Genomic DNA, 17,239 nt, shown 5'->3' on the forward strand with positions numbered 1-17,239 from the left:
CTTTCCCCTCCTGTCTCTTCTCTCTCTCTTTCATCACCCTCGATCACTCCTTCTCTACTCTGTCACCCCCCTGTCATCTCCTCCTCACCTCTCTCGCTCCCTCTACTTTTCCCTCTTTCCCTCACTCATCTCTCCTTTGTCCTTTCTGCCACTCTACCCCCTTCCTCTCTCTCTCTCTCTTCCACTCTCTCTCTCTCTCTGTTTTAATTTTTTTATTTTTTCTCCCCTTTTCTCCCCAATTTCGATCTTGTCTCATCAAGTCATGCATCCTCCGATACATGACCCGCCAAAGCGCGCTTCTTAACACCTACCCGCTTAACCCGGAAGCCAGCCGCACCAATGTGTCAGAGGAAACGACCGAGGTCAGCCTGCAGGTGCCCGGCCCGCCACAACGAGTCACTAGAGCGCGATGAGCCAAGTAAAGCCCCCCCGGCCAAACCCTCCCCTAACCCGGACGACGCTGGGCCAATTGTGCGCCGCCCTATGGGACTCCCGATCACGGCCTGTTGTGATACAGCCCGGGATCAAACCAGGGTCTGTAGTGATGCATCTAGCACTGCGATGCAGTGCCTTAGACCGCTGCACCACTCGGGAGCCCCCTCTCTCTCTGTCTTTATCGCTCTCACTGTCTTTCTCTCTCTGTCTCTGTCTCCCCCTCTCTCTCTATCTCTCTCGCTCTCTCTCCCCATGTACTCACTGCAGTCTTCAGTACACAGGTGTCTTCTCCCAGGTAGCACAGCTCTCCAGAACAACTGGTCTCCAGCCACAGGTGGTCCCCGTTCACAGCAGTCTCCTACACACACGCACGCACATGCACACAAAGGAATACGTTAGACCTTCTCCCACATACCCGGCAGACAAACAGTGGTGTATTAGTGTTTAATGAGTCTAATTGTCCATTGAATTCCAGTGTGTGGGCGAAGGGAATATTTGAGATATCCTCCACTACAGGGTGTGTGGATCAAACATAAAATACACACACACACATACACACAGAGAGAGAGAGAAGCACAGCACAACCACAATCACATTATTCACTCAGTGCTGCATGATGTTGATATGCTAGCTCATTAAAGTTGGCAGTAAAGTTGGCAGTGTGTGTGTGTGTGTGTGTGTGTGTGTGTGTGTGTGTGTGTGTGTGTGTGTGTGTGTGTGTGTGTGTGTGTGTGTGTGTGAGTGTGTGTGTGTGGATTATGCAGAGAGGGAAATGCCAGTAATGACGTTTAGGAAATCTCCTGCGTGGAGGGACCTATTGCTCCCCAGGTACAGCCGGTTTGGTTCCCTCGGTGAGTGTGTGTGCCCTTACAGAAAAACCACATGAATGTCACATGTGATGATCTGTTTCACATGTGATCATATGTGAAGTTCGTGTGATAACATGTGATAACATGAAACAGCACGTGACAACATTTGAGCACGTGAAAACAAACAGGGATGCCAAAGTTTTTGATATGTGAAACTGCAAATGTCACATGTGAATCTGCAATTGTGAGGTGAAAAGGTGGTGTTAACTTCAAAATGTAATACATGTGAACATTTCAGCTCAACATGTGAAAACAGCTAGTTCACATGTGAACATGCGATTTCACATGTGAGACTGCAAATTTCACGTTTATTTGTAAGGGATTTCTTAAGTAAATAGTACGCCGTTCAGCAAAAATAGTGTAAAAATCTTTAATCAATGACATGATCACTTAGTACTGAATTTGCAATAATACATCTCTGCACTTAGCAAAAGAGTGCCATCTGCACTGCTATGTTGGTTCCCATCTAGCTCCGGAACGTTGGTGACTATTAAGTATTTTCTATTAAGTACTTTGGGCTGGATGTGTTAATGTGTGGTTCATACATGCATAATCTATTAGCAGAATTAATATTTTACCTCAATTAGCCACAAAATCCCTAATTTGAAAGCAACTGTTTTTCTGGAAGCTGTGCTGCGCCATTTTCCCTCAATTTTCCCACATGTGGGCCAGCACCCTAGCAATTTGAGTTCAACAAATGGGCTTCTGCCCCTCGCCACATGAGTGATGTGTCACGAGTTACAAAGCCAGAACCCAGAAGCAGACCAGGACAAGGTAAGTTGAAACGAAGGTGAGTGTTTAATTACAAAGTCAAGAGTGATGCTGAATAATCCAGGGAACAGAGCGAGGCGGCGTTGATTAGTTGTTGGGGGTGCAGTGGTTGATCCAATCATGGCTTCGGCAGCCGCCGACCACCAGGCAGAGGTTGGATGAAGGTTCCCGGACGAGTGACTGCAGATGGAACAAAAACGGAGGTAAGTAAACAACAAACCAACAAGGTGCAAAACAACAAAACTAACGCTAGAAGCTCTAAGACTGATACTCTGGTAAACCTACTGTTCATGGCTAACGATCCGGCAGGGAATGGATGTTAGGCCAGAGCCTAAGAAGGGTGATGATCAGGACCAGGTGTGCAGATTGCTGATGGGATGCAGGTGCGGAACTCAGAGAGAGCTCCCGGAGCGTTCCAGAACCCTCGGGAAACTGGAGATCACGAGCAGAAAAATTAGTCCACAGACAGGACCCGACTCAGACTGCCGGGATCGTTACAGTACCCCCCCTCCGACCGAACGCCACCGGGCGGACTCCCGGAGCGCCAGGATGGAGGCGGTAGAAGTCACGAATGAGGTCAGCATCTAGGATCTGTCGCCGCGGAATCCAACTCCTCTCTTCAGGACCATACCCCTCCCAGTCCACGAGATACTGGAAACCCCGCCCCGCCGGTCTGGAATCCATGATGCGTCGCACCGTGTAGGCAGGACCACCTCCGATCATCCGAGGAGGAGGAGGAGGAGGCGGAGGAGGCAACAGAGGACTGAGGAAAACAGGCTTGAGGCAGGAGACATGAAAGGTGGGATGGACTCTGAGCGTCCTCGGTAGTTTGGAGTCGAACTGCCACTGGATTGATCACCTTCTCCACCACAAACGGACCAATGAACTCGGTAACAACTTCCTAGACTCAGTCCGTAAAGGAAGATCCCGTGTGGCCAACCAGACCCTATCTCCGGTGGTATAGGTGGGAGCGGGATCCGGCGACGATTCGCCTGGAGCTGATACCGGTCCGAAACTCTAAGGAGTGCCTTTCTGGCCCGATGCCAGGTCCGGTGGCAACGACGAATATGGGCCTGAACGGAAGGCACTGAGAGCTCCTTCTCCTGAGAAGGGAACAAGGGAGGTTGGTAGCCACACAGGCACTGGAAGGGAGACATCCCAGTGGCAGATGTAGGGGAGAGTATTGTGGGCATACTCAACCCAAGGCAACTGAGAGACCCAGGAGGTGGGGTTGGAAGAGGCCAGGCAGCGTAGCGTGGATTCCATCTTCTGGTTGGCTCTCTCCGCCCGACCATTACATTGGGGTGAAAACCAGATGTGAGACTGACTGTAGCTCCAATGGCCAAACAGAAGGACCTCCAGACAGCAGAGGTAAACTGAGGGCCACGGTCGGAAATCGATATCACTGGGCAAACCGTGGACCCTGAAAACCTCCCTAACCAGGATCTCGGACGTCTCCGAGGCAGAGGAAGCTTGGCAATAGGCACAAAGTGGGCGAACTTGCTGAATCTGTCCCACGATAGTCAGAACGACCGTGTTTCCCTCAGAAACGGGCAACCCAGTGACAAAGTCCAGGGCCAGATGCGACCATGGTCGCCGGGGAATAGGAAGGGGGTGAAGTAGTCCAGGGCTGGGCCGATTGGTACTCTTATTCTGCGCACACACTGGACAGGCAGCAACATAACCCCGAGTATCCTCGGCCATGGCAGGCCACCAAAAACGTCTGCGGAAGAAACGCCATCGTCCGAGCCACGCCAGGGCGACAAGCCATCTTGCTGGCGTGGGACCATTTGAGGACCGCAGGACGAACCGACTCAGGCACAAACAACCGACCGGGTGGACCGTTACCGGGACCGGGCTGCGTCCGAAGGGCCGCCATCACCTCCTCCTCAATCTTCCACCTAACAGCTCCCACGACGCAGTTCCGGGGGAGAATTGTCTCGGTCTTGGACCCACTCTCCTCCGTCTTGGAGAACATCCGAGACAAGGCGTCCGCCTTGCCGTTCTTAGATCCAGGTCGGAACGTCAGGGAAAAAATTGAATCGTCCGAAAAACAACGACCACCTGGCCTGGACGGAGTTGGAGACGTCTAGCCGATTGCACGTAAGCAAGATTCTTGTGGTCAGTCCAGACAATAAACGGTTGCTCCGCCCCCTCCAACCAGTGGCGCCACTCCTCCAAGGCAAGTTTCACCGCGAGAAGCTCCCGGTTACCCACATCGTAATTCCTCTCCGCAGGCGAAAGGCGACGAGAGTAGTAGGCGCAGGGATGGAGTTTACTGTCCGTGGAGCATCGCTGCGACAGGATGGCGCCAACTCCCACATCAGACGCCGTCCACTTCAACGACGAACTGACGGGCCGTGTCCGGTTGAGAGAGAATCGGTAGCGTTGGTGAATCGCCTCTTCAAATCCAGAAACGCTTCGATCCGCCTCCGGATTCCACTCGAAGCTCCTGATACTGGAAGTCAAGGCAGTTAACGGAGCGGCCACACGGCTGTAATCCCGGATGAATCTGCGGTAGAAATTCGCAAACCCCAAAAATCTCTGGAGCTGCAATCTCGTACCGGGCTGGGCCCATTCCAGAACCGCTCTAACCTTCTCCTGGTCCATCCTAATCTCCCCCCTGGAGATGATGTACCCGAGAAAGGATGTCGTGTGGGCGTGAAACTCGCACTTCTCGGCCTTCACGAACAGGCGATTCTCCAACAATCGCTGCAGAACCTGCCGGACATGCTGGACGTGGTCGGAAGGTTCCTTCGAGAAGATCAGAATGTCATCCAGGTAAACAAACACAAAGAGACCGATCATATCTCTCAGGACGTCGTTCACCCATACTCTGGAATACCGCTGGAGCATTGGTCAGTCCAAACGGCATCACCTGATACTCAAGTGACCCATCGGTGTATTGAAACCCGTCAACCACTCGTCTCCCTCTCTGATCCGGACCATGTGATACGCATTGCGTAGGTCTAGCTTGGTGAACACCGTAGCACCCTGTAAGGAGTCGAAGGCAGAACTCATCAAGGGCAGGGGATACTTGTTCTTGACCGTGATGTCATTCAACCCCGATAATCAGTCACACGGTCGAAGAGAGCCATCCTTCTACCCACAAAGAAGAATCCTGCCCCCAGGGGGTGATGACGAGGGACCAACGAGACCAGCAGCTAGGGACTCCTTGATGTAGGTCTCCAAAGCCTCACGTTCAGGGCGGGAGATACTGTATAACCTTCCCTTGGGGTAGACAGCTCCAGGGAACAGGTTGATGGCACAATCATATGGTCGGTGGGGAGGGAGTGACAGAGCCCTCTGCTTACTGGAACACTTCCCCCAAATCGTGATATGTCTCGGGAACCAGGGACAAATCTGGGGGTTTAGCCTCAATCACCTGACTGGGAACCGAATGGGGACAGGCAGTCTTGAGACAGTTAGCATGACAATCAAGGCTCCAACTCGTTACCTTGCCCGTCACCCAATCGAACGTGGGATTGTGTTCCTTCAGCCAGGGGTATCCAAGGACCAGAGGAACATGGGAAGACGGCAGAATGAAGAATGAAATCATCTCCGAATGATTCCCCGACAACAGCATCTTAACCGGTTCAGTCCTCATCGTGATACGTGCCAGACTACTGCCGTTCAGAGTGGTCGCTTCAATGGCTTCCGGCAATTGCTCCTTGGAAAGCCCCAGCTGTTCCACCAACTCGGCATCAAGAAAGCTTCCACCGGCACCTGAATCGATAAAAGCGTTAATCGCTAAGCTCTGATTCCTGTTCAAAGGGTAGCCGGGAAACGGGTCTGACAGAGGTATTGAGAGGATGAAACTGGCTCGGCTAAAAGTCCTCCCAACTTTAGCGAGCGCGCAGTTTGACGACCACCGGGAACAGGTGGCGAGGTAATGTCCCGAACCACCACAGTAGAGGCAACAGTTAGTTCTACGTCTGAGTTGGCGTTCCTCCTTGGTTAACCCGTGCCGCCCTACGTATTGGTTCAGAATCGGGAGACAGGACCTCTCCACTAATCCCGTGTGGTGGACGATGATCGACGTATTCTGGTCCAATCCCGACCCGACTGGAACCTGAGAAGCTGATCGATTGGACGGACCCCATTGCTTCTCCTCCTTCGCTCACGGACTCGATTATCCACCCGAATAGACAAGGCTACCAAGCTGTCCAGGTCACTAGGCTCCGGATAGGAGATCAACTCATCCTTGAGACTGCTCCGACAGACCCTGGTAAAAGGCCGCTTGCAGAGACTCCTCATTCCACCCACTCTCCACAGCCAACGTCTTGAACTCGATCACGAAGTCGGCCACGCTGCGAGTTCCTTGGTGAAGCGAAAACAGGCGCCTAGCTGCGTCCCCTCCCTCGGACGGAATGGTCGAAGAGCTTCTCATCTCGGCCGTGGAACCCCTGGTATGAAGCCATGCAGGGGTCTTGTCGTTCCCAAACGGCTGAAGCCCACTCCAGCGCCGACCACGCAGCAACTCAATCACAAAGGCTATCCTAGCCTTGTCTGTGGCATAAGAGTAGGGCTGTAGATCGAACACTAACCCACACTGCATAAGGAAAGAACGGCATCTTCCCAGCTCCCCCTCATATTTATCCGGCCGGAACCTTGGGCTCACGGAAGGACACAGCTCCAGACGCGCAGGCGAGATGGGTGAAACCGTAGTGGATCCCTCCACCGGAAACTTGCGCTGGTTCTGGACCTCCGTCAGACCGGTAGAAAGGTTCGAACTGCCAACGCGATCTCCTGTAGCTCCGTGCTGTGATGGCCCAACATCTTCTCCTGATGGGTAATGGCATGGCGAACAGAGTCCAGGTCCGCTGGGTTCATTACTGGCCGGATCGCTCCGTCACGAGTTACAAAGCCAGAACCCAGAAGCAGACCAGGACAAGGTAAGTTGAAACGAAGGTGAGTGTTTAATTACAAAGTCAAGAGTGATGCTGAATAATCCAGGGAACAGAGCGGGCGGCGTTGATTAGTTGTTGTGGGGGGTGCAGTGGTTGATCCAATCATGGCTCGGCAGCCGCCGACCACCAGGCAGAGGTTGGATGAAGGTTCCGGACGAAGTGACTGCAGATGGAACAAAACGGAGGTAAGTAAACAACAAACCAACAAGGTGCAAAACAACAAAACTAACGCTAGAAGCTCTAAGACTGATACTCTGGTAAACCTACTGTTCATGGCTAACGATCCGGCAGGGAATGGATGTTAGGCCAGAGCCTAAGAAGGGTGATGATCAGGACCAGGTGTGCAGATTGCTGATGGGATGCAGGTGCGGAACTCAAGAGAGCTCCCGGAGCGTCCAGAACCCTCGGGAAACTGGAGATCACGAGCAGAAAAATTAGTCCACAGACAGGACCCGACTCAGACTGCCGGGATCGTTACATGATGAGCTAGCAAGAGGCACATCATGCACCCATAGCAGAGCGAGAGAGAGAGAGCAATGACGTGGTGCTCATACTGTATGTGATGTAGTACGCACTTTCGGGACCACTTTTGGCTCGTGAGTCCTACTTTCAGAACTACTGGCTAAAAGGCACACAAAAGTACCGGGGAATCTCTTTAATCTGACTATTCTCTCATCATTGATTTAATTTACTTAATCCAGTAATTTTAGGGTGTTCTGTATAGTTGTATAATGTTGGTGGGGGCATATTATTCTGTTTTAATGTTACCTCACTATGATAAATACACTGCTCAAAAAAATAAAGGGAACACTTAAACAACACAATGTAACTCCAAGTCAATCACACTTCTGTGAAATCAAACTGTCCACTTAGGAAGCAACACTGATTGACAATAAATGTCACATGCTGTTGTGCAAATGGAATAGACAACAGGTGGAAATTATAGGCAATTAGCAAGACACCCCCAATAAAGGAGTGGTTCTGCAGGTGGTGACACAGACCACTTCTCAGTTCCTATGCTTCCTGGCTGATGTTTTGGTCACTTTTGAATGCTGGCGGTGCTTTCACTCTAGTGGTAGCATGAGACGGAGTCTACAACCCACACAAGTTGCTCAGGTAGCGCAGCTCATCCAGCGTAGTGTCCAGAGCATGGAGGTGCTACCAGAAGACAGGCCAGTACATCAGGAGACGTGGAGGAGGCCGTAGGAGGGCAACAACCCAGCAGCAGGACCGCTACCTCTGCCTTTGTGCAAGGAGGAGCAGGAGGAGCACTGCCAGAGCCCTGCAAAATGACCTCCAGCAGGCCACAAATGTGCATGTGTCTGCTCAAACGGTCAGAAACAGACTCCATGAGGGTGGTATGAGGGCCCGACGTCCACAGGTGGGGGTTGTGCTTACAGCCCAACACCGTGCAGGACGTTTGGCATTTGCCAGAGAACGCCAAGATTGGCAAATTTGCCACTGGCGCCCTGTGCTCTTCACAGATGAAAGCAGGTTCACACTGAGCACATGTGACAGACGTGACAGAGTCTGGAGACGCCGTGGAGAACGATCTGCTGCCTGCAACATCCTCCAGCATGACCGGTTTGGCGGTGGGTCAGTCATGGTGTGGGGTGGCATTTCTTTGGGGGGGCCGCACAGCCCTCCATGTGCTCGCCAGAGGTAGCCTGACTGCCATTAGGTACCGAGATGAGATCCTCGAGACCCCTTGTGAGACCATATGCTGGTGCGGTTGGCCTGGGTACCTCCTAATGCAAGACAATGCTAGACCTCATGTGGCTGGAGTGTGTCAGCAGTTCCTGCAAGAGGAAGGCATTGATGCTATGGACTGGCCCGCCCGTTCCCCAGACCTGAATCCAATTGGAGCATATCTGGGACATCATGTCTCGCTCCATCCCAACGCCACGTTGCACCACAGACTGTCCAGGAGTTGGCGGATGCTTTAGTCCAGGTCTGGGAGGAGATCCTCAGGAGACCATCCGCCACCTCATCAGGAGCATGCCCAGGCGTTGTAGGGAGGTCATACAGGCACGTGGAGGCCACACACACTACTGAGCCTCATTTTGACTTGTTTTAAGGACATTACATTACATTTACATTTACATTTTACGTCATTTTAGCAGAGGATCTTATCCAGAGCGACTTACAGTAGTAGAGTGCATACATTATTTGTATTTTTTTCATACTGGCCCCGTGGGAATTGAACCCACAACCCTGGCGTTGCAAACGCCATGCTCTACCAACTGAGCTACATCCCTGCTGGCCATTCCCTCCCCTACCCTGGACGACGCTGGGCCAATTGTGCGCCTCGCTCCATGGGTCTCCAGTCGTGGCCGGGCTATCTACAGAGCCTGGATTCGAACCAGGATCTCTAGTGGCACAGTTAGCACTGCGATGCAGTGCCTTAGACCACTGCGTGGATCAGCCTGTACTACAGTTGGATCAGCCTGTAGATGTGGTTTCCACTTTAATTTTGAGTGTGACTCCCAAATCCAGACCTCCATGGGTTGATCAATTTGATTTCCATTGATAATTTTTGTGTGATTTTGTTGTCAGCACATTCAACTATGTAAAGAAAAAAGTATTTAATAAGATTATTTCATTCATTCAGATCTAGGATGTGTTATTTTAGTGTTCCCTTTATTTTTTGAGCAGTGTATGATAGTTTTTCTTGAGTGTATTTTTAACAAAGCTGAGATTGAATTTGAAGTCCAAAGTGTAGGAATACAGGTGAAATCAGTAATATATCAGCATGCTGCTAACCAAGATGTTGTGAGTTCAAATCCCAGGGAGGACATGTCCTGTGTAAATAAACAATGTAATCAAGTGAGTCAAATATGTAAGTTGGAAATACTGTATATTAAATGCACTGCTTGTGTGTGTATCATAATAACTCATTTTTGTTTGCAGGATCACCTGTAAAATCTCAGGTGAAAAAATGGAATCCACATGTGAAAGGTTATGTGATCATGTGAAAATCCACGTGAAACTTCGTGTGAAATATCATCACACGCGAAGTGTCTCCAAAAAACACATTGATGTGAAATCATGAGGTTTTTCCCAAAGCTGTGTGTGTGCGAGTGTGTGTGTGTTTGCATGTGTGTGTGACTCACTGTCCAATCGATGGACGTGCGTATCTCCTTGGAAGGTCCGTTAGTGATGGGGGGCATGGATTTGTGGACTGGGGCCAAGTGCTGGAGACCTGACCGCGAGATGGCTTTCCTGAAAAACACACACATTATTAGAGTTTCCAGCGTGATCCATCATATCAAATCTCTTGACCTGTAATCAGTGAAATGAGAGGACTCAGTAATTGAGGAAAATATCACCATGTTTCTTTTTGAGAGGATTACATGATGCTACTTCAGTACACTGCCCAGTAACCCCAATACTCTGGAGAGATATGGAGAGAAAGAAAGAGAGGGGGATGGAGGGAGAGAGAGAAAACGTCTGTTCTCTCAGTCAGGGGTAGGAAGAGTCAGCAGTGTTGAGAGCTGCTCCTGGCTCCCTCTATATAACCTCCCAATATCTCCACACAACCTCCCATACACCAACCCATAGCCTCCTCAAAGCCTCCCCACAACCTCTCCCGTTCAATCTTCCCACAACCTCACACAACCTCCCCAAAGCCTCCCATACAAGCAACACACAACCTCCTCAAAGCCTCCCCGTTCAACCTCACCACAACCTCCCTATAACCACCCTGGAGATGAAATCTCTACCCAGTTGAAGTCGGAAGTTTACATACACTTACGTTTTCAACCACTCCACAAATGTCTTGTTAACAAACCATAGTTTTGGCAAGTCAGTTAGGACATCTACTTTGTGCATGACACAAGTAATTTTCCAACAATTGTTTACAGAGATTATTTAACTTATAATTCACTGTATCACAATTCCAGTGGTCAGAAGTTTACATACACTAAGTTGACTGTGCCTTTAAACAGCTTGGGAAATTCCAGAAAATGATGTCATGGCTTTAGAAGCTTCTGATAGGCTAATTGACATCATTTGAGTCAATGAGGTGTACCTGTGGATGTATTTTAGGCCTACCTTCAAACTCAGTGCCTCTTTGCTTGACATCATGGGAAAATCAAAAGACCCCTCAGAAAAAAATGGTAGACCTCCACAAGTCTGGTTCATCCCTTGGGAGCAATTTCCAAACGCCTGAAGGTACCACGTTCATCTGTACAAACAATAGTACGCAAGTATAAACACCATGGGTCCCACGGCCGTCATACCGCTCAGGAAGGAGACGCAGTTCTGTCTACTAGAGAAGATGTATGCACTAGTGCGGAAAGTGCAAATCAATCCCAGAACAACAGTAAAGGACCTTGTGAAGATGCTGGAGGAAACAGGTACAAAAGTACAGTAAAAAAAGTCCTATATCGACATAACCTGAAAGGACGCTCAGCATGGAAGAAGCCACTGCTCCAAACCGCCATAAAAAAGCCAGACTACGGTTTGCAACTTCATACATGGGGACAAAGATCAGACTTTTGGAGAAATGTCCTCTGGTCTGAGTGAAACAAAACAGAACTGTTTTTGGCCATATGACCATCGATATGTTTGGAGGAAAAAGAGGGGAACGCTTGCGAAGCCGAAGGACCCCATCCCAACCGTGAAGCACGGGGGTGGCAGCATCATGCTGTGGGGGTGCTTTGCTGCAGGAGGGACTGGGTGCACTTCACAAAATACATGGCATCATAAGGAAGGAAAAATTATGTGGATATATTGAGCAACATCTTAAGACATCAGTCAGGGTTAAAAGCTAGTCGCAAATGGTCTTCCAAATGAACAATGACCCCAAGCATAACTTCAAAGTTGTGACAAATTGTCTTAAGGACAACAAAGTCAAGGGTATGTAGGTGGCCATTATAAAGCCCTGACCTCAATCCTACTAGAAAATGTCGAACTGAAACGTGTAAAGCAAGGAGGCCCTACAAACTGACTCAGTTACACCAGCTCTGTCAGGAGGAATAAATTCACCCAACTTATTGTGGGAAGCTTGTGGATGCCACCAAACGTTTGACCCAAGTTAAACAATTTAAAGGCAATGCTACCAAATACTAATTGAGTGTTGTAAACTTCTGACCCACTGGGAATGTGATGAAAGAAATAAAAGCTGAAATAAATAATTCTCTCTCTACTATTAGTCTGACATTTCAAATTCTTCAAATAAAGTGGTGATCCTAGCTGACCTAAGACAGGAATTTTTACTAGGATTAAATGTCAGGAATTGTTGAAAAACTGAGTTTAAATGTATTTAGCTAAGGTGTATGTAAACTTCCCCACTTCAACTGTATCTGCTCACAGCAACATTTGTATGTTCAGTATATTGTAATACAATATATATAACATTCCTGATGAGTAATACAATATATATAACATTCCTTATGTGTAATACAATATATATAACATTCAGATCCATCCTACAGTCCTCTGTAGCTCAGCTGGTGAAAGCACGGCACTTGCTGTATCAAGGTAGTGGGTTCGATCCCGGGACCACCCATACACAAAAAATGTATGCACGCATGACTGTAAGTCGCTGGATATTATATTTATTATTACAGAATAGCTGGACTATATTCTCAGCTCCAGCCAGCCTGCTGTAACTGTAACAATCTAGGTGGGGTTAAATAACAGGAACTACCTTGTTCCACCCTCACCTCTCTCATCTGTCCTATACAGTATAACACAGCCATAGGGTGAGCCCTGTGTGTGTGTGTGTGTGTTTGTGTGTGTATATATACTATGTGTGTGTGTGTGTGTGTGTGTGTGTGTGGTTTGCTTTTCGTGAGGACAAGGAGAGTAAAACAAGGATAAAGTGGGGACATTTTTCCCACAATGAAAAAAGGCTTTTTAGGCTTAGGGTTAGGTTTAGGGTTAGGGTTACAAATAGGGTTAGTGTTAGAATTTTGGTTTAGAGGTTTAGTTTTTAGGTTAGGGTTTTAGGCAGGTTGAAAGTTAGAGGTTAAGCTAAGGTTGGATACGTTAAAGGTTATGGTTAGGGTTAGGGTTTAGGAAAATAAGATTTTGAATAGGAATCAATTGATTGGTCCCCACAAGGATAATCAAAAATGTGTGTGTGTGTGTGAGTAGTGTGTGTGTGGATGGTACGGTGGAAAGGGGTGGCTGTACAGTGACACCCTGTTGAAAGTTTCAGACCTCGTCTATAATTATCCACCGTGACAAAGACAGAGTCTGGTTACAGGGCTGTGTAACTCGAGAGCCACACACACACACACACACACATATACCTTTAGCCCAGAGGGATAAAAATAGATGTGCGGGGTGACAACACGCAGCTGAATACATGCCACTGAGGCCAGGACACACACACACATTGCCACACACACCACCATTGACAGACACTACAGTTAGAGCAGAAGAGACAATAATGCACCTAAAACCTACCGCATTGCAGGGATCCCAATGATATAACGCTATACACGGCAGACACACAGACACACCCATACTGTCCAAACACACTTAACCCTAACGCTTATCGGATAGCAGTGATAAAGCAAACACACACAACCCGCCCCACACACGCTCATCAGCGTGTTTAGTGTTGAGTGATGAGATTATACTAACCTGATCAGAAGCACCTGATCTGGCAGGATAGTCTGAGTAGACTAACAGAGAGAGATATGTATTGTGTGTAGGGAGAGGAGTTTGTATGATACGAGGTGATAGAGAGAGATATTGACCGTGTGCATTCCAACTATCAACAACTATCAACACCTGATGCCTCAGAGATCAGAGTAGCTGCAGTTGAAGTCGGAAAGGGAGAAACCTGACATTTAATCCTAGTAAAAATTCCCTGTCTTAGGGTCAAGCTAGGATCACCACTTTATTTTAAGAATGTAGAAATGTCAAAATAATAGTAGAGAGAATGATTTATTTCAGCTTTTATCTCTTAATCACATTCCCAGTGGGTCAGAAGTCCTATACTCAATTAGTATTTGGTAGCATTGCCTTTAAATTGTTTAACTTGGTTTAACCGTTTCGTGTAGCCTTCCACAAGCTTTCCACATGTTGGGTGAATTTTGGGCCCATTCCTCCTGGCAGAGCTGGTGTAACTGAGTGGGTTTGTAGGCCTCCTTGACATGCTTTTTTTCAGTTCTGCCACATATTTTCTACGGGATTGAGGTCAGGGCTTTGTGATGGCCACTCCAATACCTTGACTTTGTTGTCCTTAAGCTGATTTAGCACAACTCTGAAGTATGTTTAAGGTCTTGTCCATTTGAAATGACATTGCGACCGCTAACTTCCTGACTGATGTCTTGAGATGTTTCAATATATTCACACAATTTTCCCTCCCTCACATGCCATCCATTTTGTGAAGTGCACCAGTCCCTCCTGCAGCAAAGCACCCCACAGCATGATGCTGCCACCCCGTGCTTCACGGTTGCAGCATTCCCCTTTTTCCTCCAAACATACAATGATGGTCATTATGACCAAACAGTTCTATTTTTGTTTCATCCGACCAGGGACATTTCTCCCAAAAGTCGATCTTTGTCCCCCATGTGCAGTTGAAAACCGTAGTCTGTCTTTTTTTATGCAGTTTTGGAGCAGTGGCTTCTTCCTTGCTGAGCTGGCCTTTCAGGTTATGCTCGATATAGGACTCGTTTTACTGTCGATATAGATACTTTTGTACCTGTTTCCTCTAGCATCTTCACAAGGTCCTTTACTGTTGTTCTGGGATTGATTTGCACTTTTATTCAAAGTACATTAATCTCTAGGAGACAGAACGCGTCTCCTTCCTGAGCGGTATGACTGCTACGTGGTCCCATGGTGTTTATACTTTGCGTATTATTGTTTGTACAGATGTGAACGTGGTACCTTCAGGCGTTTTGGAAATTGCTCAAGGATGAACCAGAGTTGTGAGGTCTACAATGATTTTTTCCTGAGGTCTTGCTGATTTCTTTTGATTTCCGCATGATGTCAAAGAGGCACTGAGTTTGAAGGTAGGCCTTGAAATACATCGCACAGGTACACCTCAATTGACTCAAATGATGTCAATTCGCCTATCAGAAGCTTCCAAAGCCATGACATCATTTTCTGGAATTTCCAAGCTGTTTAAAGGCACAGTCAACTTAGTGTCACGTAAACTTCTGACCCACTGCCGTGTGATACGGTGAATTATAAGTGAAATAATCTGTCTGTAAACAATTGTTGGAAAGGATTACTTGTGTCATGACACAAAGTAGATGTCCTAACCGACTTGCCAAAACTATAGTTTGTTAACAAGAAATTTGTGGAGTGGTTGGAAAAACGAGTTTTGACATGCGACCCTAACGTGTATGTAAACTTCCGACTTCAACTGCTATGTACTGTAGTTGGATCGACAAACACACACACAGACAGACAGACCACCATTACCCTTTCAACTGCATGCTTGTATCTTACTAATTCCATGCAGGATCAAGTATTAGAGCTTTTTTGGTGACTTTGTTTAGACTGTGGTGGATCATTCGCAGTGATACGGTCTAAAGCGATCAGTCACACAACAGTCAACAGGGTAACAGATTAGAGTCCTCTCCCCTGGTTGGGGTTAATTCAGTTGCACTTTCAGTTCAGTAATCCAGGAAGTGAATTGAAATTAAACTAATCGCCTAAAAAATCCTCATAGAAAACACTGGCAGAAATAATTAACTGAATTGAAACTGAATTGATCCCAGCTGGTGGTTGACCTCCTGATGTCCAGAGGTAGTGGTTGCTGAGTGTATCACATAAACCAAAAGAAAGTTCTGGAGAAATCTGATACACAATTGGGTGATTAATTGAGCAGCTTCCTGAACAAAGCAGGCGTCCCTCTGCCTCCTTCCTCTGCCTCCCACTCTCCATCTCTATCCCTCCGCTTTCCCTCTTCCCTCTTCCTCTCTCCCCCCCTCTCTCTCTCTCTCTTTCTATCTTTAACTTCGCATCCTCTCCCTCTTGCCTCCAACTTTCCCTCTCTCCTACCCTCTCTCTCTCTTCTCTCCCTCTCTCCATCCACTCCTCTCGTCTTATCTCCTCATTCTCCTTTGTCCTCCTTGCCTACTCCCGTTCTCCCTCTCCCTTCTCCTCCTCCTCTCTCCTCCTCTCCCTTCTACAAGTCGTGGCAGCAGTTCCAGACCTGACATGGTTGCTATGTAACCACCAGTATACCCCAGTTGTCTCTTGTAAAGATGTAATTATAGAGTAGAGACTCAGTGCTCAGCTTCATGGTCTGCACACACACGACACCACACAGACAGACACATGCACACACACTGAGGCCCACATGCACACAACCTGATCCTCTCGCTTCCACAGGTGGGACCCAACCCCCTGACTACCCACCATTACAGTAAGATAGATCACCCCATTACCCACTCATTGCCTCTACCAAGATAGCATCTAATATAAAACGTCAACATAGGGCCTATTGGAACTGTTCAACAGCATTATATGTCTGAATGGAAGTGGAGGTATGCACAGACCCCACACAAATACACACATAACCCACATACCCAACAGTTCAAGCACCCCGCGTTTCCCAATGTTGTTGTATCCTAAACTAGTCTCACCTGATTCATGTAGTCAAGGGCTTGATAATTAGTTGAATCAGGTGTACTATCTCTGGATAACTCAAATACACGGGCCGGCAGGATCCCCGAGGAGAGGTTTGAAAAGCCCTGCCCTGCGGCCGCTCATGACCTGTAACCCTTGTGCAGCCTGCCGATGCAACACACTTTATTTTACTACTTCTCTCCTTTATCCCCTCTGCTCCACGCTCGTCCTTTTCTCTCCTTTACTCCATTCTTTCTGTCCATCATTCTTCTACAAATGCTCACTCTACTCCTCTCTGCCTGGTCACCGTCCTGCACTTCTACAGACCTGCAACTAGTCTCCACTGATCTACAGGTACTGAGGACACGCTACCTAGCCCACACACACACACACACACCAGGTAGTTGTTCTGTGATTGTGACGGGCAGCTGAGACCTGATACCAGTCACCTATGCCGTGTGTGTGTGTGTGTGTGTGTGTGTGTGTGTGTGTGTGTGTGTGTGTGTGTGTGTGTGTGTGTGTGTGGTGTCAGTGGTCTGTGCGCCACTTAGCTAGGCTACATCACCCCCCCTCTTCCCCCTTCTCAATCGCCCCAAAGTCTATTCTGCCGGAACATTACGATCATTACTGCAATCCTCATGACCCTGACCGTTGACCCCCAACCTGACGACCACCGGTACTGTATGTGGGGTGCTCTTTCAAGTGACAAGAGAA

The 17,239-nt window shown here is 48.2% G+C and overlaps 1 protein-coding gene across 1 annotated transcript in view; it reads right to left on the minus strand.

Annotated features, from left to right (window-relative positions):
* LOC121546233 (diacylglycerol kinase iota-like) overlaps positions 1-17,239 on the minus strand; it is a 53,018-nt gene that overhangs the window by 23,182 nt on the left and 12,597 nt on the right. The window contains exons 2-3 of the mRNA XM_041857332.2: positions 10,099-10,207; positions 698-793 (exon numbers count right to left, since the gene is read on the minus strand). Coding sequence (XP_041713266.2) covers positions 698-793; positions 10,099-10,207 — 205 coding nt within the window. The remainder of the gene's footprint in view (positions 1-697; positions 794-10,098; positions 10,208-17,239) is intronic.

The sequence above is a fragment of the Coregonus clupeaformis genome, chromosome 30, assembly GCF_020615455.1.
Source record: "Coregonus clupeaformis isolate EN_2021a chromosome 30, ASM2061545v1, whole genome shotgun sequence".
Taxonomy (NCBI): Eukaryota; Metazoa; Chordata; class Actinopteri; order Salmoniformes; family Salmonidae; genus Coregonus; species Coregonus clupeaformis.